Genomic DNA, 25,166 nt, shown 5'->3' with positions numbered 1-25,166 from the left:
ATCACAGGTATCTAAAATCTCCTGCAGGCCTAATGAACAACCAGAAACATTTCATGCATGTTGCTACCTCTGCCAGATCTATTTTACAATCTATGACTGGCTGATTAAGAAGTTCAGAACCTCAACGTCACACTGTTTGTCTGAGCTGATTGTTAAACAGGCCACCTTTATTTATTACTGATGAACAGATGCATGGCTACTGTTTTGGATTTTATCTCCTAACCCCAGTTTACTATCCCATTTTGGTTGTTGTTTGTTTGTCTCTTCACCATTTTTGGCTGTGACTGATATTTGCAGCCCCTGAGATCAAGTGCACCGGATGCAGGGGGCCAAGGGACCACTGAATCCTTCCCATCTACTCCGAGACTTCTGGTAAAATAATTCTTTTAACTTCTTATTTGTGAGTAATACCACTGTGACTTTGAACTGAAACAATACTGGCAGGACAGATGCTGTTGCGTTAGCCGATTGTTAGGTTTGCTTAATTATGTTCTTAGAGCCTTAAAAATCATCAGATCATACATGCACAATGAACATGGCTGCAATAATATGCAATAATATGAGTCAATTGCCTCGAACAGCCCATACTTTAAGCAATGTTTTACTCTGTGGTATTCTTTTTTTCATGTGTTGCAGGCATAGGAACCAAATACAAAACTAACGTAAACATAAGCAGGAAACACAGAGGCAAGTAACTGACACTGGGGATGGGTTGATAGATGTTTCAAACAATGCTCCAAAGTGTGGTTAAAAACACCCATGTCACATGACCATGGCTACATGTCACCGTGGTCACCATGGTGACAGGTCTCTCTAATTACACTGACTGCCTGTATGCTCATTATATACTGCCACTTCATTAGGTATACCTATTCAACTGCTCCTTTACACAAATATCAGCTAATCAGCTCTGTGCATTTAGACATGGGTGGTGGCTGATGAGGCCAAAGGAGAATGGTCAGACTGCTTCAAGGTGATAAGAAGGTAGGCAACAGTAACTCAAATAACTACTTGTGCATACAAAGGTATGCAGAAGAGCATCTCTGAAAATGAAACAAGGTAAACTTTGAAAGGGATGTGCTGCAGCAGCAGAGACCACAAAGTGTGTAACTCCTGTCAACTAAGAAAAGAGAACTGAGGCTAGTGAGGCGATGTTTTATCAGGCAACAGAGCATCATTTAAACTCCAGCCTAAGTATTATTGCTGACCACATCCATCCCTTTATGACCACAGTGTCCCATCTTCTGATGGCTGCTTCCAGCAGGATAACAAACCATGTCACAAAACTCAAATCATCTCAGACTGCTTTCTTGAACACAACAATGAGTTCACTGTACTCAAATGGCCTCCACGGTCACTTGATCTCAAGCGAACAGAGCACTTTTGGGATGTGGTGGAACAGGAGATTCGCATCATGGATGTGCAGCCCATAAGTCTGCAGCAACTGTGGGATTCTGTCATGTCAATGTTTCCATGTTTCCAGCATTTTGTTGAATTAAGACAGTTCTGAAGTCCAATGCGGACCAACCCAGTACTAACAATGAGTAACCAGTGAAGCAGCCCGTGCTCATATATTTCAGATTATCAAAGCATTGAAAGTTTTTACTCTTTTTAATGCATAACTTTTTATATCTTGCTGCTATACCTGACTAGAAAATCATCATCTCAAAGACGCTCACCTGGTTTAATAAATATTTAAGGATCGTAAGCACAAATCCAACTACAGGTAAAAAGCCAAGAGTTTTAAGACTGAAATGATCCAGGGAAGTAATAAAAGGACAAAAAAGAAAAAGAAGGAAAACGAGAGGAAGTAAGATAAGATAAGATAAGATAAGATAACTCTTTATTGTCATTGCACAGTCATACATAGTACAGTAGTACAATGAAATTGGAAAAACTGTCCTACGTCGGCACTACATATAACACAACACGACACGATATGACACATCACAACGTAACAAACAACACAACACAGTATATTAACTTAGTATAAAAAAGAAGAATAAGTGTATGTGTATTGCACACTGTTATTATTGCACATTAATTATTATTGCACCTTGTTATAAATATAAATATTATTGTTATCGTTTTAAACATTGTTACCTCCCCCTAAAAAGTCCAGGGAGGTATCCAGTCAGGTCAGCTATTTACATTGATCAGGGCTATTGCCCTGTTGTAAAAGCTGTCCTTGAGTCTATTTGGAGAGAGAGTTAGTTTGCAGTCCCTGCAGAGCAGCGACTCATAAAACAGGGCATGAGAATGAACTCCAGACCACACCAAATAAGAGAAAAATCTGTCACTCAAGTACCAACACACTTCACAAAGAATTCCTTGGACCCTGCCAGCAAAACTAAAAACCACACTTGTGATGCATACAACATTCAAATACCTGCATACGGGGGCCACACACGAAAATAAATGGAGAGTGGAATATATACAAACTGTACAAGCACACTGGAGAAGGTTTATGGGAGCGATTTGTCCTTCAGTTCCAGCAGGATGAAGCACCCAGAGAATAAAGGGAGCGGGCACATAGAGAGAAAAGTGAGATGAAACGCGAGGAATGAAAACACGTACGGAGATGGGGAGGGAAAAAAAGCAACAAAAGATGGACTGGAGGGAGGGAGCGCAACGGGAGGTGATGCTGAGACTGTAATAGACTGGGTGGCCTGGAGAGATTACAGCCCAGGGGAGAAACCGAGGAGGAATATTCCCACACTTACTCAGAGAGCACTTTGTCTGTGAGACGGGCCGAGGAAACTGTCTCACAGGACACAAAAAATGACAGCCATTTTAACTTTTACTGATCCAATTTGGAGCTTAGAGAATCTTGGTGACTGAGATGTGTGAGAGCTGAAGGAGTCATTTTTAAGGCAAATAAAATGAGCTTTTCTAAGCTCGTCACAGTTTTTCATAGATGGCAGCAGCCGGTTTTCTTTTTCCAGATTAAGTGTATTAATAACTGTATTACATCACCTTTAGGCATATATACACTGTGAGCTTTTAGTTCATTTACACATGAACTTATATGGTCATTTACTACAAATAAAACAGTCTGTTAGGTTAAATAATCGATTTACGTTCTGCTTTTCTTACACAAACCTCTCCGGTTAATTAAGTTCTTCACATCTGCTGCTGCTCATTAACCAAAAAGTTGACTTCATAAAGAAACAAGGAAAGTATGAATGTGAGCTGTTTTACAAGCTGCACGCCGTCTCGCTCTCACTGGGTTTACGTATCTTGGAAGAAACTGTTTGGGTCAGTGAGTCTGCTGTTTACAACATCACTAAATCAAAGCCGGCTCTTTTTCAGGAACACAAGGCATTTAAAGCAGCCAAGTTTATTTCGTCCACGTGCGATATTTGTGAAGTTTATGTTGGAGCATTAAAATCACATATGCTAAGGACATCTACCATGATAGTAGTGATCACCACGGGGGGGTGGGGGGGACAAAAACAAGTAAGAAAACAGATGGTATAAAGTGAATTAGTCATCTTTCCCATTAACGTTACTGTTTAATTGAACCCTGACCTGATGGGACAAACACACATATGAACAAGAGAGAAGAACAAGATTTCCCAAAAGCACGGAGCACGGGGAGTCTCACAGGACGTGTGACACATTAGAAACATTGTCTGCTAAAAGTAGATTTTCTTGGAGCATTAATATCAAAACAAGTGTTCACTCTAAAGTGTATTTACATTGTAAGGGCATAAAACGTGACTCACAACATGGGTAACATATGCGTTACGAAGGTTCCTCTCTTGTGAGACTTTAAGTAATGCGAGAAGCCAATAAATTTGTAACAGAGCATTGGACAGACTAAACAAGATCCCACAGAGCAACAATGATACCATTAGATGAGCAAAAGTAGCGTTTTATGTCACAACATCATTAAAAGATTACTGGACAAATTTCCATTATATTAGTGCAAAACATTGACATAGAAGTTCACTTACAGATGCTTAATCTTGTGCTAAACATAGCTAAAAATGTCCTCTTTTTACAAGGGTAATCACAATATGTGTTGCCTGAAGCCAGAAGTTTCCAGGGCGTCTTCGCACTAAATTCCACCACACATACTTATTTTGGACATGTGTGAAAATCCGAAAGAGCTGCTGAAAGAAATAGACTTTGAGTTTGTTTTGGATGCCTCAGATGTTTGTCAGACATCCAGAGAGTGGACATCTAGCGAGCGACTAGACCTTCAAACAAAGCCTTGTATGTACAGATACCCAGATACTTCGGTGAACAACCAAAACACCCACACGTTCGAAACTTTTAAAGCTGATTTAAACATCTAAAGACCTCCAACAAAAGGTCCTGAACTTTGTAGATCAGTCAAATGCAGAAAGTTTAAACATCCACAGACGTCTTGAACGTTTCTGTCCAGTGCTGGGTTCCTCTCTCCTTATGTTGTCACCGCTACAAACAATGAGTGAGGAAAACAAAAAAAAAAATACAACTTAGAAGGCACACTTTGAATCTGTTGAGCTGCAGCACGGACCGGCAAATTTAATGAGAAAAGAGAACTGACACCTTGCAAACTTTAAGCATTCAATCCGATCCATTTAGAGTAAAGAAATCATACATCATATATTTGAGCATATTTATTTGTTAAGTGAATATTAAAAGATAGTGCAGCTGGTGTTACCAGTTCTCCAATGCAGTCAATAGACTTTAAAAGATTGCCACTTGATGTCTCCTGATGAATAAAGAGATCCTGACAGAAAATCTCATGCTGGGCATTTTTGAATCTGACCAACCAAGAGTTAGCCATTTGGTTATCGTTAGATGCACCTGTTTGCGTATCCTGTTTTTCCTCTATTTCATTCTAATAGTGACCACAATTTACTAAATGAACAAATATTTTATTAAATAAGACTAAATAACAACTGAGACAGTAAACTCATTGAGAAAGTTTACTGAGATGAAGGGCGAGGAGGCAGAGAGATGATTTTGTCTATATTTCTGTGCAGCTGGGTTTGTTTTGGCAACCACAGAATTTACGTTTATGGCGATTTTCAGGCAGCCACATCCATCGTTTATGTGAAGATTGAATCACAGCTAGAACATGAGGCCAGTGTAAAACCTGCAGGTAAAAAGGGCAATGCAGGTGTTTTATTTAAATATGCTCAAGTTAAAGCAGCTAATTCAGAAGGTCTCATGTAGTGGAACCTATAAAAACCTCATGGGACTTTAAACGACGCAGAAAATGGGAGAATTTTTTTCCCCATGTATTCATGTGTGGATTGTAAATAGTTAAATAGTCCTATTATGTTGTAAGAAACTGGGACTGTTGTGGAGGGCCGCTCAGATAAGTGCGGCTCTCTACAACAGTCCAAGCTTCTTATGTGGGCCATTGGAAAAATGAATTCCCCACTCGTGCTTTGGATAATTTTAGGCATGAAATTAAGGTGAATTAAATTACACTTCTTTTTTTTTTCATTAACACAGGAATTTTGTTTACAAAAAATCTCCACAAGGGCCTGTAGGCCCATTTTGGTGCATGCATGCATTGTGAAAAGTTGCAGAAGTAAAGTGGTCGTATCCCAATTGTAAATTTTATACTCAAGGGGAATTGTAAAGCCCTTGATATAATTGAGCTCCACTGTTTATTTGAAAACTTAAGTATACCCAGCCTCAATCAGTGACGTAGTCAAAGTTGAGGAGGTTGAAGGGTTAATAACCCTGCAAGAGAACAGTAGTATGGAAGAGAGCTTCTGAGTCTGAGAAAAGAGGCTTACATACCAGCTGGTCTCACAGGCGAAAAGCCACCAACAGATCCTGATCATACAAAGACACCAGTTGAATATTTCCATATTTCCTCAGCATCAGCCCCAGTGATCCTCCTGACCTCACTGACCCTAGGCCTCAATAAACACAAGAGGAAACCTCCTGGTCTGCAATCTGTGAGGTGTGTGAGGAATTTGCAGTTTATTAGTGAATCTAGCCCACTTTATTAGATGGCTTGAGTCCTTCAGAGTTCAAAAGGGTACACAAGATTTGCATGTAGGTCTGATGTAAGACTAAGAAAACCAAGCACCACCAAAGCCTGAATTTGGGCAACTCAGTGTGGCAAGAATTAATTTAAACTACATGAAACACTGCTATATCACTTTGTCTCCTTCACCACCACCTTTACAATTCAGTTCAGATACAGTTTGTAAAATATCAACAGTACATGTCAGTGTACAGCAGATTGCACTGTAATTTGGTTTTCTTACTCCTCCCAATTCAAGTCCATAACCCTTGACACAGTGGGTACCTTCCTCTGTAAGTAAGTATAGCCTGTCAGTCTAATGTTTCCATTAGTCAACAATTTGTGTCCATGTCTTTTTTGTTCTGTCTGATGACAGCGATACTGACGTGAGTCGCTAACTTTTCTCTTGCTAAGAGCTGCTGTTAGCTGTTGTTTTTGTTACTGTTAGCTGCTTTTAGCCAGCACTGGTGAAACTTTCTTTGAAATAGATCAAACCTTATTGTATCCGGATACTCACTCAATAAACTGATGCAATGTGAGAATGTAACTTTTTATAAGAGGTAAAGTGTGATTTTTAAGCTACTCGAGCCTAACGTTAGCTGGCATAATTTTAGGTAATGTTAGCTAGCATTAGCTAATGTTAGCTTATAACCAGCTTTTATTGTTGGTTAGCTGGCTTCTTTTCAGCCGTCACATCTGCTGAAAAGAAGTAACTGCCACAATATTAGGAACAAATAAAAATATTTATGCGTGTTTATGTGTCAGTTCAGGAGAGGAAGTTTGAGTCAAGGAAGAGGATGAGGTATAAATGAGGGCGGGGAACGAAATCGTGAGAAAGTGAAAATGGAAATATATATGCACAAATATCAAATAGTCATGTATAGTTTGGAAGAACTAATTCATTAAATTACAAGTAACCCATAAGGTGTACTACATGTGTGCCAAGTCTCTAGCCACATACTTGGTGGAACGACAATGACCATCTCAACAACGCACAGGTTACAACCCCTGTTAATGTGCTGACATTTGAACCTATGCTTCATCAGTCACCATTTTTACATTGTTACACGAAAACTAAATAGCCATATCTGGAAAACCCACACCCCTGTAAAAGCAGTGTTTATGCAACACTACTGCATAAATCAATTGTATTAACATTCAACAATTCGTCCACAATTGTGGGAGTTCCTGCTGCAACAGGTGTCTCCCATAGCACATTTTGCCATAATGACTCACACCAGGACAGCTGCACAAGTTTAAAATCAGAAACAAAACAATACCAGCTAGACTATGACTTGGAAACAGCAGTACTGGTCGGTGGTTTAAGAAGTTAATATTACCCAGCTATCTCATATCATCACCCCTAGGGTGGGAAAAAAGACAAATCATGACCCTATCCAATGCTATTTGAGATAAAGAGTCAATTAACAGAAATCACGTTGCCTCCCTTTCCCCTTCCTTATCAATCTGACACCCTGGATTCCGCTCCAGATGATCCTTAATGTCTTCCTGCTTTATGCTCATTCCTCAGATTCACAGACAAGCTGTTATGGCTCCCCTGGCAGACTGAGTTGTTGTTTTTGCTTTAGGGCAGTTCAGTCTAAGTTTGGCTGAGTGTGGCTAACCAAACTGGCGCCATACTCACCAGGTCATCGTGAACTTTTATTCTCAAACCTCATGACGACCAATCCGCCTCACCACTAAGACTGACTAATGAAATTTAACTGCATTAAATTGGCAGCAATGGTGACAAAAACAAAGTTGTCCTTCATCAGTTTCACTATTCTGGGAAGCTATTGTAATGGAGTAACTATCATGCCCTGTCCCTATGAATTTAATGGTCGGACATAGCATTTTTTCATGTTTTTAAACCTTTGGTAAATGGCCTGTATTTATATAGCGCTTTACTAGTCCCTAAGGACCCCAAAGCGCTTTACATATCCAGGCATCCACCCATTCACACACACATTCACACACTGGTGATGGCAAGCTACATTGTAGCCACAGCCACCCTGGGGCGCACTGACAGAGGCGAGGCTGCCGGACACTGGCGCCACCAGGCCCTCTGACCACCACCAGTAGGCAACTGGTGGTGTCTTTACCTCCTTGCCTTCCCTACAGGGGATTGTGCCAAATTTAAAAACTGATTTGCAACTTAAATGCTATTTCAGAAATCAACAGAAACACAAAACATACTCTGGCAACACTTGAACTCTGGCTATCACATGTCTATGCAAGTTACACAAAGTTTAGGCCCATTTCCAAACAATTACTTTCGCATGTGACTTAACAGCATTCTCAATTATGTGTCAGAGGAAACTGATTTTCTCTCAGATTGGGGTTATTTGTTATGTTTCACAATTACTTAAGTAACTTATTTACTATTTATAGTTTAGCTTTTCTAAAGTTGCCCATTTTCAGTAAACCAATAAAACGTAAGCCGATGTAGGACTTGGCAGCCTGGAAACCCAGAAATTACAGGTTATCCTTCCATGATGGTCAATGTAACGAAGGGTGTCTTTTAACTCAAATAATGCTGCTTTTTTTTATTAAAAAAATCAAACCAAATCCTTTGATGCCTCAAAACCAGTAAAACCTAATACTATGAAACCAAGGTAATAAGGAGGTAGATGTGACTAAGAAGGATAATCCTCAAGACTTTTATATCCTCCTGAGAACCAAGGACAAAAGAATATTCCTATTTAACTTTATTTATGATTTCCTGCCTCTTTGGAGCTAAAAGAAGCCACCCAAACACATGACATATTAATATAAAGCCCAGGATGTCCTCTGTTTAGTGCCTCAGGAGTTAGTAGGGTAGTTCAAACAAGTCAGAAGATACAGACTAAAAACAAATTCCCATTACAGAGGGCATAAATGAATAGGCCAGTACTCAGGATGATATGGCAGACAAAGGTTCAACTCCCATGACGCCCATTTTTGTTTAGTCCCAGATTTCATCAGTCCAAATTCTTTCGGGTAAAGATCAAATATGTATGCCTTAAACTAACAATTTTTTTTTTAAAATCTTGAATATTTGAGCCTCCAAATCAATAAAGGTAGTATATGAGTGCTAATAAAAAATGGAAGTACTTTGGAAAATATTGAGGAATCGAGTTAAGAAATCAGTTTACACTCAACCACCATCAGATCCTTTAGAAACACCATCTCTGTCCTTCCCCCTTACCTTTAGGGATGCTGATCTTGAAGTCCAGGTCCCTCTCCTCCAGGTGGTACAAAGCGACTTCCTGTAACCTGGCTCGCTCCAGCTCCGATAGGCTCTGGATGGGAACTGGCTGTAACCGCACGCTCTGTCCCAACATGGTGGCCCACGTGTGATCCCCCTGCAGAGAAAAGAGATGGTTAAAGGATACAGAGGACACAAAAATACCTATAGAAACACAAGCCATTAATCAACAGGTACCAGATGGTCTTCAAACTAAAAAAACAAAACTGACATGCAATCTCTGACCATTGCCAACCAACCATCAACTACTTAAAGGCAAAAAAAATCTTCAAAAGCAAAAACAGAGAATTCAGCTGTGAGCTTTGCTTTTATCACTGTGTAACAAGATAAAGAAAGAGACCATGTTTCTTGTCAAAAAAGTCAGCGCGTTCATTTGTTTTCACTAGTCTTAAGCCTGTATTTATTTTTATTCTTAGCCTTTTATTACAAAAACCTATTGTGATGCCCTTTTTGTCTGTTGACCTTGAGATCTTTGCACAGTGAAAGCTCATTAAATCTCTGCAGACACAACCTGACCTTTTAAAAAAGGGGGAAATCCACAAGTTTAACACAGGAAGCCTGCATTTGTCATAACAACAAACCTAAATTACATTGCATATTTTATACTAAGTCTTCTGTGGCTCTAGATGAGCCTGTTTATAAGGTTTATTGGGGCCAATCTTGGTATAAAACTGCTTGATTAAAAAAAATAACTCAACTTTAGTAATTTCGAAGAATAACCCTTTCTAACTCATACAAAAAAGAAAAAACAAAACAGGAAATTAAAAACACTGTATCAAGGATTTCTACTGTTTTACTTAGTGAGGTTTAATCTACAAACATTTTCAGCTTTTTTCTGCTTGAAGGCAACATGATAATAATATTGGTGCATCAATAAATGGAAGTACTATAAGAAGTAACCATTACCAACTGCAACTCCAGATTAGCCTGCTTTACTGTATCTCATATTGATAAAATGTTATTAATCAAAAGGTATTCCGATTTCTTTAAATCTATCTTTGCTTAGAGCCTAGATACCCCCTTAATTCTCTAGCAGGCTGCCAAACATCTTCATAGCGAGCACTGGCTAAAGCTGGAAAATATTAAGATTATACAACAGTGTACAAACAGGACCTGATCTTGAATGGACAACAGGGAAATTAAATCTGCTTTTAAAAATGAGTTTTCACCATTCCTCATTTAAATATTTATCTTCTGAAACAATATTCAAAAACTCACCACACTATCAATGCCCTAGCAATTTCGAACTATTTCAAGGTGGGAATTTTACATTTTCAAGTAACTTGGAGGGAAACTTCTAAATCCATCCCAAAGCAAGTTTCGCAGTTTTCACATTTTTGTGATTTTTTTCCCTAAACTTAAGGGTTAGGGTTATTATTGTATTATTTAATGTAAGTAAGGCTTTTTTGTCCATTGTGGCAACAGTTTGAAGCCCAAAATATTAAAATGCTACTATCTCTGTAAGGTGGTAAGATTGAACTGCACAGTTTAAACACAAAGTCATATATGGTATACATTGTAACGTATCACTGTACACACACTATATATTCTCATGCTCCTTAGTTTACTTGAAGGCCCAAAGTGTTAAGAAGTACTTCTTTGCTGTGGTAAACATTTCAGTGGTTGAGACACAGTCACAGATCGAATAAGCTAAGAATTAGCTTAAAGTCTTTTGAAGGCATTGTAAGTGTTAGGGCTGATCCCAGTTTCTCTTTGGAAATGTGGAGAACATTCAATTTTAACCTCAACACGGTTTACCTTCTACTAGATTCTCACCGAGCAGCAAGTAGGAGGGCAAGGAGCTAAATCACAGAGCTAATAAATAAGGATGGAGATGAAGAGTAGAAGAAGAATGGTAGAATCAAGAGATTTTAAGAGATGCTAAGAAAACAGGAAAAACAATATCAGGTGAATATTGAGAGGAAGCGCGGAGGGGTAATGGGGGGAGTGTTTAATGGAGGGATGAAGCGGCCGCAGGTTAATAAGAAGCATACAATCTCATTCCAGATCTTAAGTCTGTGCTCCACAACCCGTTCACCCTGTCAGACAAGCATGTGTTTCTAATATATGCATGCTGTGCGACTTTTCAGAGAGCCCAAGCGTATAGGAACTGTGCAAATCAAGTAACCAATACGTCCAAACTGTCTTTAGCGACTCGTTGATTTACTTCTATGATCTGAGGTGACTTCAAACCACCTCTGTTTGCCACGATGCCAATGGTTGTTCTGGTTCACCACATTGGGGTTAGGTTCCCCACTCTTGTTGGAGGATTGTGCCAACTTCTGTAATCTTTTAGTTTGTAAAAATTACGTCCAGATGGGATAACTTTACATCTTTGTGCCTCAAATTCTTGTGGCGTGTGGTTAAATGAAACCGCATGGGAAGTTTGTAGGGAAACGTCTCTTTGTTAAAAACTAAAGGAGATCCGAAACATGAGAAGAAGGTCCTAAGCCAAAAAGATCTAAAGACCCCACTTTAGACTTTGACTATGCATTGTATTCAATAAACATTTAAAGTACTTTGGATGAAATAATATTCTCCACAGGTGTCAGATACAATTAGCAAGGAAAAAGTAAAATATGACAAAAAATGTAGAAGAGAAGAACTTTATACTGAAAAACTATTAACTAATAGGATCATATTTAGTGACAATATGTTTCTCTGCTGATTATTCTAAAAAAAAATTGACAAACTGTCGGTCAACTCCCAAACTAAAGCTGAACTTCATGAAACTTCGTGAAAAGCCGGAACATAGCATCAAAGTTGAGATGACCTAGTCGTCATCCACACCCTCCTCCTCCCTGACCTCCAAATTTGGATTGTTTTGTAGATAAGAATAGTTTTGTTCAGCAACACAAATCAAAAGATTAAAGGTTGTGATTACATCACCAACTGCTGTGAAATTTGTTTTGTACTAATAACTCCACAGCAGTCTAAAGAAACTGGCTGCAGTTCAGGGTGTAGCATATGGTGCTCATGAGCTAGCCCCAAATGAAATGGCTAGTAGACCCAACCCACTTTTTATTTTCCAGTCCAGAAAAAGACCACTAATATTATGTTTATGGATTTTAATTGTTCCCATAAAACACTAGCATGCTGCTGATGCATGCCAGTTGGTCTAGTAAGGTTTTACAAACAGTTATAAACAACAGCTAACATGAGAATTGTGGTTAAATCACAACAGACATTTGTACATGTGTCCAAAAAACAGCTGCTTGTGGTGGTCAAATGTTAACCGCTATCAGATATAGATAGCAGATTACAATTAAAGTGCCATAAAGTGGTTCTTTGTACCCGGAGGTCAAGTTCAAGGCTCGTATGATAGGTTGATATAAACATTTATGACAACCTTTTATACATAAAAATATTTAGTAAGTATGACTTCACACTTCTCACAGTTGTGTTATTTCTTGTGTCTTCTCGCTTTGTTCAGTCATGCTATCTTTTCATTTTTATTCTCTGAAGGTCTCGCTGTGCACTACGGGAGTGTGGAAACAGATCCACGTGTGCATGATTTTCTCATGACTAAATGCAGACTGCACAGCGTGATTGGACAAAATTACTTTGCTCTTAATGCTAAACACAACCAGACAAATAGGCTGTGGTGAAAGTGAAATGATGAATGATGAAAGTTTCCCACAAAAGAGCGCTGAGGCCTCATCCACATTTTCTAAAACTGGTAACATGGACTCACTCAAAGCAGCAGGGTTCAGTGGAAAACAATACCACAGGGAATATGGTCTGCTGTATGAAATGCCAAACTTTAGACATGACATTTAAGTTAAATGTCATATCTCATGAGCAGTTTTTAAACCTATACCTTATGTGTATTTTCTCTCTTGGTGGATGTTTGAACGGTCTCACCACACATTCAGGATGGGTCAGCATATCTCAATCTCTGCTTTCATGAACAATTTCAGTTGTGCTCAGAAGTTTAAACACAAGCTGTTCTTTTCTCAGGGTGGAATGACTGTGCAGCATACATCTTTGATGATTTAAATCAATCAATCAATAAAATAAACAAGAATTGGTGAACAAGTTTGAATTTATTTTGGATTTTCTCTACACAGGTTCAAATGTATGCATGCAGGCCCAAATACATTCACATCCCGACTAATAATTGATTAAATGTCTCTTAGCAAGTTGCACCTCAGTATTGCACCTTTGGCCAAATCTTTGGTATTTTGGGCTTTTTGGTGGCCTTGGACCTTTCCATCGTCCCGAGTATTGGTCAATCCTATGAGTGTCAAACAAATTCTTTTTATGGTAGTAAAGAGAAGTTACCTGTTGTAGCAATCATGATCACTAATGAGAAGGTTATAGGCCTTGGCCTTGACAAGTTAAAAGACATTGTAGGTCCTTCAGCACCACTTATTAAAAGATTTAAGTGAGTGTGTGTATTTATTTGAGCCGGTATGTATTTTAAATCAATCTCCTATGACCTATTGTCCATAGAAAGAAAACAAATCTCATAAGAAGATGATAAAAAAGATAAAATACACCCAAATACTTTTGCACACCAATTCTTGTTTTTCTAAAGTCAGAAAGATGTATACTCTTTCCACCCTGGAAAAAGAACAGTTCAAAGAAGTCATTAAAAACCCCAAATTACCATGACATTCATGCCCGTGATGTAAACTGTAAGTACTGAGATTCGTTCACTGGGAAGAAACTCTAATGGTTGCAGAAGCAACCATTAGAGTTTCTCCTTTTTGTTTTTTTTGTTTGTTTGTTTGTTTTTTTTACTACGGTAGCACTTCCCATAGCTGTTAAGGTCAGTGGTTTGGAATACCATGCCAGTCTTTTTCTTCTCGACTGGACGCTACTACCAAAAACTCTAGAAGTTCATGCAGAGTGCCTGATATTAACCCCTATTGGCAATCTCGCCTTGGAAACGTCTGACCCACTCTGTCATCCTGTGAGTCATTAAGAGTCACAGGGGAAAGCTATGAATCATTTGTGAGACATCAGAGACATCATGTGAGTTATTCAGCTCACGTGGATCCAGGTGAAAGTTGAAAACCAAGACGAGCTGCCTTAAATTCAAGCCCTTAATGCTGCCAATATCTGGGTGATCATTGTGGCTAACATTACCAAAATATGCAAACTTTTGCAAGTTAATGTTTTGTAATCTTCGGAGGCTACATTTTGGCATCTACCCTGTTATTACCAGCTGTGATCCCAGTGTCTGCTTCCCCAGTGTTAAACAATCTCACTCTGCTTCAACCAAGTTTAAAACAATTATGTTCACCAACCACAATCCAGCGTTTCTACAATCAGTAAGTGAGCGCTGCTATTCACGATGTTCTGATTACATCAAATCGGCAATGAATGTTTCAAAAGTCCATCATTTATGGTAAAGATTGTCAGGAATGGTTTGGTAAATGTTGAGTCACTCGGCTACAGATACAATTTTATTTTCATTAATAATGTGTGGGAAATGTGTCATGTCTGGCTCTGTGCTCTTTTTCCTCTTGTGATACAAAAATTTCGCTGATGTAAAACTAACTAGAAATCACTGTATTCTAAACTCAAGACTATTTTACACAAAGTATTTGATCGTAGTAACTACTTTCCAATCTTTCCAATCCATTTCACCATGAAAACAAGGAGAAAAAAGATTTAAAAAGAGTATTGTTGACTTAGTTGACTATTAAAATAAGACCCTCCTTCACTCTGTAGGTTTTCTCTTTTTGTACAATCATGAGTTTTCAATACCAGGAACTAGGAAATGAGGCAGTGCAGCCACATGAAAGACAAACCACACAGGAAGGTAGCAGAAAGTGGAATACAATGACCTAAACCTCTCATTACTGATTTTAGACAGTAAAAGAAAAGCTTTTTAATTTTTTCCCCAGATGTTTACCAAAATAAACTCTGACTTCTCACAGAACTTGGAAACGTGATGACAGATAAACACATAAGAGATGAGACCTTGCGGAGCTTGAAAGAAGCAAATCAGCAGATCAAACAGGACACTGATCACTGCAATGAAGGACGTGTTGTTCAAAGCAGCACCTGCTAAAACTGGGCCCGTTTTTGAGTTTGCATTTAAAAGCAGGTCATATAACCTTGTTCTGATGCTGTGCCCCCGTCTGATGACACAACACAGTAAGAAACATGGTGTGAGAGCTCTCGGATGCTTTTCACTCCCCCCCCCACGCTGCTGTTTTGTGTATAGTCATCTCTCCCTTGGGTGCTTCTCGCCGTGCACATCATTAACCTCAGCATTTTGTTCTGCCCCCCACCCACCTCCTACCTTCTTGGCCAAACTGTGCAAATGAGGCAAAGATAAATACTGCCTCTCATTCTCATTCATTACCAGGAGGTGAGGAGGTGGTTCATTTTTCCTGAATTACAAGAACATTTTAATTGTTTCCATTAACATAATAACATTGCTTATTTATTTGCTGAGACAACTATTGATTTCCTGTTCAACCAAACATCTGGGAATACTTGAAAACTAGAGTGTATGTAACTGTAATGCAATGTGTATTAATAAAGCCACGAATAATACACGATACACGGAGTCCAAAGTACCATCAGGGTGTACACCCCACCCCTGGCATCGTTGCCCACCTCTCAATTTTAAATACACGTAGACATTGAGGGCTAGCAGGAGGGACCATGCGCTTACCTGCTGCTCTCTGGCAGGTAGCTCCAAGCCCTCCTGGGTTTTAAATGCACCTTAGAACACACATGCATCAACATTACAATGAGCGGGTGGAGGGAGGTTTGGAGTCTTCTCTCACCCCCATTCTCTGCGACCTGCTGGAGCAGGGGGGCTAGGACTAGGAGGAGGAGTTGGCCGTCCGACTGCGGTCTGGAGTGTGGAGCCTTCCTGCTGCTGCGGAGTCGGGGCGGTCTGCCTCCCCCCACCGCAGGGAAAAGGGAAACACCACCTGGGTCTGGGTGCAGTTCCCCCCTCCAGGGGCGGGGGCACCTAGACCCGGTTTGTAGAGTACGCTTGGGGAGTGTGATCGTGTGTACAACGTCTCTTTATGTCTGTCTCCACGTTGGTTGAGTGTGGAGTAAGTGCATATGAGAGCATGAGGGTGGGAATGGATGTTTGTATCTGTGTGTGCCTGTATGTCTGTGTCTATATGTCAGGTTGGGTGTCAGGCGCCACCTCTCTGGGGACATCTCAGGCCCTCCAAGGTTTGGAGGCCTATCTCCCCCTACCACCACTTCCCCTGCCAGTGGCGGACCCCCTCAGACATCGGTGCGTTGGTGGTTCTTTGTGTCCGGGGATGGGCGTCCAGGTACACACCGGCTCACTCCTTGGTGGCCGCTTATCGGGGCCTGGAGCCTGGGCCTCGCTCGGGCCACTTCGGAGGTGGGGTGCCCCCGGCCTCTCGGCCTGGGGCTCGGTCACTCAGGCGCAGCTGGCTGCCGGCGGAGCTCACGGGCGCGTCACTGCAACTCCCCCTGGCTTCTGCTCCGCGGCTGCTGAGTGAGCCCTCATCTGGGACTCTCCTCAGTGCAGCTGCCCCTCTGTTGGTCTTCCTTGGTCTCTTGTGTTCTGGGGGCCTCTGGATGTCTGGAGTTTTGATCTCCTCCACACCTGCTTCACGCCCTGGAGGACGGGGCTGTGGCCCCCCCACACCCTCTAGCAGATTATTACATGAAGGAACCTTTTAAAAAACAAAAAACAAGCGCGTCCATGCTCACAGGTGTACACACGGGTGATCACACCCACAAACTACACCCTTTTTGGCTCCTACCTCAAAGCACACTGTGTTCTGTTGATCTTATGTGCTGCACAATAATGTTTAACATTTAGTATTTACTGTCATATTCCCATATATCATTGTGATGTTGTTTATTCTATTACTCTTGTTCTCTTCTGCTTGCTTTCTTTTTTCTTTCTCAGCAGGTGATTGATATATGCATTTTTTTTTCTCTGCCCGTTCTGTTGGTTTTTGTCTTTTGCCCTTCTCCCCCGTCCCTCTTCTCAGCTGTTTCTCTTTCCCTCTTTCTTTCTCCCCTTCTTTCCCCCAGTCAAGTCTGTCCCGTATTCAGTAAGTGAAAATAAAATAAACAATAAAAGGTGAATCAAATGGACCATTACGGCAAGGCTGGGATGGTCAGTTTGGTAAAGTAAATCCGTTGGGCATCTTTCTTTGCCTTTAGACAACAATTCTGATGGCAAAAGAGCCAAACGGGACAGGCCAAAAGAAAAAAAAAAAAAAAAAAAAAAAAAAAGAAAACTAGAGTGTATGTAACTGTAATGCAATGTGTATTAATAAAGCCACGAATAATATACTGCAATTGCCCACGATTTTAAACCCCTGCAGGGTCGAATTATCAGCCGGAAAAAGCAAGATTTATCCCTGAATCCCAAAAAACTTTTTGGCTGACATACAGCAGGGTTTTTGAAACTGTTCAGGTCCAAGGAAAAGTTACAAAGGAGAAAATGTTCAGGGTGGTCAATGATTCCTTAAAGACCCCCTTGTGGAGCAACATTAATATTTTTCCTTACAGAGTACATAAAAGGAAATAATTGACACAAGATCCTATTCTATTCATGTAAAGTGCCCCAGTCTTTATGTATATGCTCTCTTTAATGATGACCCTGTGTAACACAGTTTTTCTTTTTGTGTATTTTGCATAATATCCTGATGCTTATACTGCCAAGGTTGAGAAAATATGTATTTTATCAGACAATTCATAATTTTGATTAAGCGACACAAAAGCAAAGACGCATGAGCAATCAGGTAAAAACATTTGGGTACATATGAAAAAAAGATTTTTCTCGTTCTTCTTCAACTATAGATTCTAAACAAGGGTGTACTTAAACCAGATGATCCATACTGTGCATGAGTGCTCTCACCCCAACCGGTCGCAGCAGATGGCCGCCCCTCCCTGAGCCTGGTTCTGTCGGAGGTTTCTTCCTGTTAAAAGGGAGTTTTTCCTTCCCACTGTCGCCAAAGTGCTTGCTCATAGGGGGTCATACGATTGTTGGGTTTTTCTCTGTATGTACTATTGTAGGGTCTACCTTACAATATAAAGCGCCTTGAGGCGACTGCTCTTGTGATTTGGCATTATATAAGTAAAAATTTAATTTAATTGAGTGTGCTTGACCTCCCCCTGTTGTCCTGTGTGATTGATCTATGGTATTACTGGGTACATTTCTCAGACCTGGTTCAGTTGTATTATTGTGGGGTCTTCATCTTACAAATTAAACCTGTCTGAGAAAACCTAAAGCTGTAGCTGATACCACATACTTAAGCTCAGTATGAAAAAAGGTGAACTGTAGAGGGGCTACAGGTATTCTCAGGCACAGTACAAGGCAACCAAGCTTGGTGTAAGTGCACCCTGGGAACCTCTTAGTATAATGCTATTACAGTATTTTTCTCTAAATCAGGGATATATCTTGTGGAGGGGCCCTGAGCAAGCCTGACACCATTTAGTTCATACTGTGCCTTTATGGATATACAAGTTTTAAATGACCACGGAAACTGACGAACCTCCCGGACAGGTCTAGGAGGGAGTAGAAAGGAAACTGAGCTGGACCCAGTTTTGAGAAGGTGTATTAGCACCGGAGAGATTTATGTAGGAGACATCTGGTGGTCATGCAAAGACATGCACGTAAGATCTCTGTTGTTAAATGTCCTGGCAAATGTAATCTTGCAACATTATAAAAACTATGAAGTTCCTTACATTTCGAAAGGGTAAATTTAAACCCAAGGGTGCGTTTTGCAATCCCCCAACCGAGTACATTTGATAAACCACAGCATCAAAAAGCAAAACTTTAGAGCATATCATAAAGAAAATGTTAAGTCAAAAAGATGAGGATGAAACTCATTGGTCACAGTTGAGTTTGACTGTATTTAACTGGGAAACAACACATGCTATACATCCATTCAGCGTCCTGTGGAGATATGTATGGCACTAACAACTAATAACAGCCATTCAATCCACTGCATATACATATCAAATACCATTACAAACTGACAGGTATGGATGTATGCGAATTGCGTGTGGCTGGTTGAACACACAAAGTTCTCTATAATAGCAAAAGCTATATTACTAATTTCACTCTCCTTCACGGCTGTTTGAAAATGTAGAATCTAATACAGCTTCCTTCTTCAAATTTAAAACATCCACAAGAAAAGAGTGTACAGAACATGTTCTTTGGATGCCCAGTTCTGTACTAAACACAGCATTTTATCTGTTCGTGCTGCAATAATGGCTTTGCCGCTTCACTGGTGAGGGACAATAAGAATCCCGTAGGCTCTCTGTAAAGCTTAAGTTATAAATAGGTCTAATATATAAACTGACCCTTTCCGTCCTAATACTGTTATATGGAGGTTTATGAAGTAAGTGCCACAAGGGACAAGTGGATAAAGCTGGTCCACAAAATAATGTACTGTATTTATTAATTAAAATACCAAAATCCTAGACAAAGTGACATGGTAAAGCAGATTTCCAGCTTGTTCAAAAACACTATCTCGTTTGAAAGAATGAAACAGTTCGTGATAACACAAATGACTTTTTTATTTCCTCCCTTCCTTTCAATATGTTAAACACACACACATGCAACTAATACGTGCAGTACCTTCTGTGGTTCCTTGATCCTTTCTAATGAAGGAACATTATGTTCACATTATGCAGCTCCACGTCTTGTTTTTCTTAGAATAAATAAGGAACGGTGGCTGGTCTAATTAGGATGTTGTCAAAAACTACCTCACAGAGTGAGCTTAACATACATTAGTATGCAAAGATACTTGCTTGCTCACTGACAGGAAGAGACACACACACACACACACACATGTGCAAACATACACAGACACACGCATAAACAGACAGGCAGAGCTAATAGGCCCCTTGGCAGTGCTAAAGACTGACGGCCGAGCCACAAAGACGGATCCTGCGTCGTCACAGCAGTGGTATTGTGTCAGTCCTGACTGAACTGGCATGTTGCCACACACACACACACAGACACACAAAAGACTAAACTACACTCTAGTCTTCATCCTGAAATGTCTAATTTTTTACATCATAAATGTGCTTTTCATCTGCAAAGGTAAGTCAAGTCCCCAGTAAGCAGCTGTGTAAATACATTTGTCCCCACAATATGAGAAAAACAAGTACACACACACACACACACACACACAATTTAGAAGCGATTACACTCTAGTCTTCATCCTGTCACGTAATGTGAAATGTTGTAGATTATAAGGATGCGCTTTTCATCACCAAAAGTAGTCGAGTCCTCACTAAGTGGTCACATAAATCTGTATGTCCCCACTGTATGAGTAATGCAAGTATACAACCACGGATAATATGTTTTTATCCCTACAGAAGACATTACACTCTGTTCTTCACTCTAAAATGTTACATTTTGCATGCTTTATGTCCCCAACAATAAAGACAGGTCCCCACAGACTGAGCTTGTTATCACTTTTATGTCCCCACAACTCGAGTTATAAAAGCACAGAAAAACTCGGGGATTTTAAGGGGCTCACACAGACTCCTTGCTGTCTGAAACTCAAAGCTTAGCCAGCAGATGAATACAAATAGAAGTGGATTCATAGGATGATGCTGAAACTTTGCTTATGCATTATGCATGGACATATATGGTGTTATTTGCAGTATGAATATTTTTTTTAAAGTCACATTTTGACTACATTTGAAGAAAAAAAAAAAGGTTGTATTTTTCCTTGTGTTTCTCAGGAGTGCCAGGTTATTTCACGGTTTTCCTTTCCCCCAAAGCGTGACCTAATTTGAGGTGATTAATTAAATAAGCTTATTTACAATTTTCAAATGACTGAATTAATGGTGTTTACAAAATAATGTTCCCACCTAATTATAGCTAATGGAGCTCCCACCACATTTGCTGTTTCTACGAACTGTTTAGGAAACATGAGAGTTTTATTTTAGGCATAATATCAGACTTTTCCGGGGAAGCACAGGAGACGTTTTAGGTGTAACGAAACATCCTAATACTTGAGATTTTGTCTTTACATAAGCACACTGCCATGGTCTCAAAATGATGCGAATAAAATGATAAATTTAGAGAAAGTCATTAAGAAAAGACGTGCATCATCACTCAGGTCTCTGACAGGTAACAGAAGCACTGAAAATCACAACAGACAGGTAAAGCAGCAGATGGCAAAGTACACTTGCTTCAACCCTCAAACAAACACAAAGTCTGTACCTGTATTGGGGCGTCTTTCAATCAAAATGCAACAGGTGGTCCTCCAGATTTCTGAGCCTCCTTGTATACAGACTTTGATCAGAGAAACAGCCGCATATCAGCTCTGAGCTGAATGAAACTGACGACTAGGAGTTAATGCGGAAAGTGGCCGAATGGGATATACACAGAGTGTGAGAGAGAGGAGGGCACTGGGGAATGGGGAGGGCTGAGAATGAGTGTGATTACGAGAGCAGCAGGAGGAGTGGCGCATGCTGACTTGACTTTCAGGAACTGAAAACATAAACACAAGACAGAGGAGGAAAAAAAAAAGGAGCAATATGGGTGAGGAAGAGGTGATGGAAAGAGGTAGGGAAGATGAAGAAGTGTCACGGAATAAGTAAGGAGAGGAAATGGAAAGAAAGATGGGGCATAATAGGAAACAAGTAGTTAGAAAATGAGCAAAGATAAGGGCGGGAGGAAGGTGCGGGAGGGGTAAATGGGGAAGAGGCTAAGGAGACCACAGGAGAGAATAAGTAGAAAAGCAGTATAAGGTTAGAAGAAGAATGAAGGAAACAAAATGCAGAGGACAAAAGGGAAAGTGTGAAGGGTCTAAAAAGGAGATGAAAATGAGATAGGGACACAGGAAAGAGGACAAGATATATGCGGGAAATTAGAAGTCAGACAAGTTAAACTGAGATATAAGAAAGAAAAACAGAAGTGATGAAAAACGGCGTATGAGATACAAGTGACCGGTCGTAGAAAAAGGCGAGAGAGTGTTAATTCAGGAGACAGGAAAGGAGGCAGATAAGAAGAAATAGTTACATAAAGAGAAGAAGGGAAAAAAATAAGGAGGTGGTAAGCTGATGGAAGTGGGTAAAAAGAGGCGAGGTTTTAGAGGATGACTTGAGGAAAGGAGGTAGAAAGGAGGGCCGAGGTAGAAAGAGAAGAAGCGCCTGAAGGAGGGAAGTAAGTAAATGGAGGGAGGGAGGGACTGAGTAGGAGGAGGATTAAAACGACAGGATAAAAGCTCTATAAAAAGGACAGACAGGACAGTGGAGCTCAGAAGAAAAATAGAAAAGGAGTAGTCGACCAGAGGAAGGATACTACAGCATAGTATATCTACTCAAGTGTGAGCGGATATTAAAAGCTGCCCGAGAACCAGTTCTGACCCAGTAAAGCCAAATCCAGGGAATAATAGTTACCATGTTTCAAGGATAGTGGTCTTCCTTTTTCCCTCTTGTCTGGCAGCTCCATCTTCTCTCCATTATTATTGCACCCGCTCTGTCCCTCTACCAGCCATAGTCCCTGCATCTAAAGACCTCTCTGTCACCTCCACCCTCCTGCCATTCCTTCTCTCTCCCTGTACCCAGCAGTAGCTCAGTTTCTACCAGCAGCCTGTTGGCCAACAGCACAGGAGGCACCAAACATTTTGATGTTGAATAACCAGTGGCTGGCACTAATTTCTCAACTTCTAGTCATGGTTGAAAAATAGCAACAAAGCTGAACCAATGTTGCAGGCGTTACCATGACGTTGGTTAGAGGGAGTTCTTACAGAGATTTCACTGTGTTTCCAAACACAACAAACCATGTGTTCAAGAAGAGTGTTCTACTAATAAAATAAAGTTTCTTAGTCGAAAGACTGAAAAGAGAGAATTCCTGACAGGCTCCGGTAATATTAGTCTGTGTACAAGTTGTAGACATTCAGTGGATATCTGTTCACAGCCACGTACTAACCATATTAATTGTCTACAAAAAAACTCCAGATGCCACTCACAACCATTCAGGGAATAGTCAAACTTCCTCTTGTTACTTGTGGCTGCCATGTGGTCGCTAACTGGTCCCTAAGGTGCTAGCTGTCTGTTAGGGTTCACGACAGCTAATATTAACTCACTGAGCTTGACTTCTTAACCGGGTTTGTACTTTCTAGAGCATTTTAATACAGTTCCAGCTACGGTATATACAATTTATGAATACAGCTCGTGAACCACAATTACTAGCTTTAACCCTGTGTGCTGTGCTGTACCAATGTACCTGCACATGTGATGTGACAATAAAAGTGATTTGATTTGACCCTTTAAGACCTACCATAGAACCAAGTCCGCCAGAGCTTATAATAATAATAATAATGGATTGCATTTATAAAGCGCTTTTTGAAACCCTCAAAGCACTTTACAATTCTACTATTCCTTCACTCTCACATTCACACACTGGTGGAGGCAAGCTACAGTTGCAGCCACAGCTGCCCTGGGGCAGACTGACAGAAGCGAGGCTGCCATATAGCGCCATCGGCCCCTCTGGCCAGCACCAGTAGGTGAAGTGTCTTGCCCAAGGACACAACGACCGAGACTGTCCGAGCCGGGGCTCGAACCGGCAACCTTCCGATCACAAGACGAACTGCCAACTCTTGAGCCACAATCTTTATACTTTTACATGCTGTAGTGCCATTTTTGGGAGCATTTCAAGTTGCTATACATTAATACAACCGTTATAGCCCAAATTTTAATTCCATAGTAACTACATAAATTGCAAAAAAGTGCAATTAAGTACAAAAAAATTGAAAATCGTTTTTGATTTTTTTCCATATATTTCTAGTTAGAGAAATTTAAGAGGCTTATCCCTCAAAACTGTAAATACATAAAAGTTGCACAAAATAGTTTCCAACAACAGGAAATTTATTTTGAGTGTCTTCATAGTTTTATTTTTGAGATACACCAATTTTTATATACTGCAGGAAAAACGAAAATAAATATCCATCCATCCATTCGCTTATCCTTTTCAGGGTCGCGGGGGGCGCTGGAGCCTATCCCAGCTGTCATAGGGCGAGAGGCGGGGTACACCCTGGACAGGTCGCCAGTCTGTCGCAGGGCTAACACACAGGGACAGACAACCATTCGCACTCACATTCACACCTAGTGGCAATTTGGATTATCCAGTTAACCTATCCCCACAAGCTGCATGTGTTTGGACGGTGGGAGGAAGCCGGAGTACCCGGAGGGAACCCACGCAAACACGGGGAGAACATGCAAACTCCACACAGAAAGACCCCGGCCTGATGGTGGAATTGAACTCAGGACCTTCTTGCTATGTGGCAACAGTGCTAACCACCGTGCCACCGTGCACCGTTCAACAAAATAAATATTATAATGCAAATTTGCAAAAAAACAGCATATGCATCAAAATAAACCATTTCCAGCAGTGCAATATGAGTTCTAAGCATCCCAGAAACGATACAGAAAAGCATACAGTCAAACATGACTTTTAAAAATACCACTACAGGCTTTTAAGGCCCCGAAGGTAAAAATCTACATTTTCAGGGGAAATGACGTCACTTCTGGTTTCGGGCAGGTAATGGCGGACATGCGATAGTTCGCGCTGACGTCTATTCCAATGTAGGAAGTGTTTTGAACAGCTGATTGGATCGGCAAAGCGTGTTTCTGGAATATTATGTTTTTGTTGCTGCAAGTGCTTTTTATGCAATTTTTGCAAAGCTATATGTGGAAGGAAACCATGACCTAGGGCAAACTGATGGCATAAGATGTAAGTACAACTCCTCCGGTTTCATATGCAAAAAAAATCATTGCGCTAGCTTACGTGGTTCCAGTTCTACAGGGATTTAAAAATAGTTATGCAAAACGGAGCGTGCCAACTCCGACCGGTTTCAAAGGATTTACTGATATCTTACCACTTACCACTCCCAGCCAACTATGCTAATTTCTGCCTCAAAATAGCTAACATAGCAGTGTCAAAAAAAAGCTAATGTCACCCTGTGAAGTTAAATAAGTAACAAACAAGAA

The 25,166-nt window shown here is 40.4% G+C and overlaps 1 protein-coding gene across 3 annotated transcripts in view; it reads right to left on the bottom strand.

Annotated features, from left to right (window-relative positions):
• Positions 1-25,166, bottom strand: part of arhgap36 (Rho GTPase activating protein 36) — an 82,043-nt gene that overhangs the window by 29,871 nt on the left and 27,006 nt on the right. Inside the window, exons 1-2 of one of the 3 annotated variants that reach the window (XM_086276586.1) lie at positions 21,394-22,236; positions 9,171-9,327 (exon numbers count right to left, since the gene is read on the bottom strand). In XM_086276586.1, coding sequence (XP_086132712.1) covers positions 9,171-9,306 — 136 coding nt within the window. In that variant the 5' untranslated portion in view covers positions 9,307-9,327; positions 21,394-22,236. Of the gene's footprint in view, positions 1-9,170; positions 9,443-21,393; positions 22,237-25,166 lie in introns of those variants that run through there. The other 2 variants (XM_086276577.1, XM_086276567.1) reach the window with 2 other exon arrangements.

This window comes from Aulonocara sp. 'chitande type north' Nkhata Bay, linkage group LG3 (assembly GCF_057382095.1).
Source record: "Aulonocara sp. 'chitande type north' Nkhata Bay isolate Kocher_YH1m ecotype deep benthic linkage group LG3, A_spYH_male_GT1.1, whole genome shotgun sequence".
Taxonomy (NCBI): domain Eukaryota; kingdom Metazoa; phylum Chordata; class Actinopteri; order Cichliformes; family Cichlidae; genus Aulonocara; species Aulonocara sp. 'chitande type north' Nkhata Bay.
This window is presented reverse-complemented; position numbering and strand designations above follow the sequence as displayed.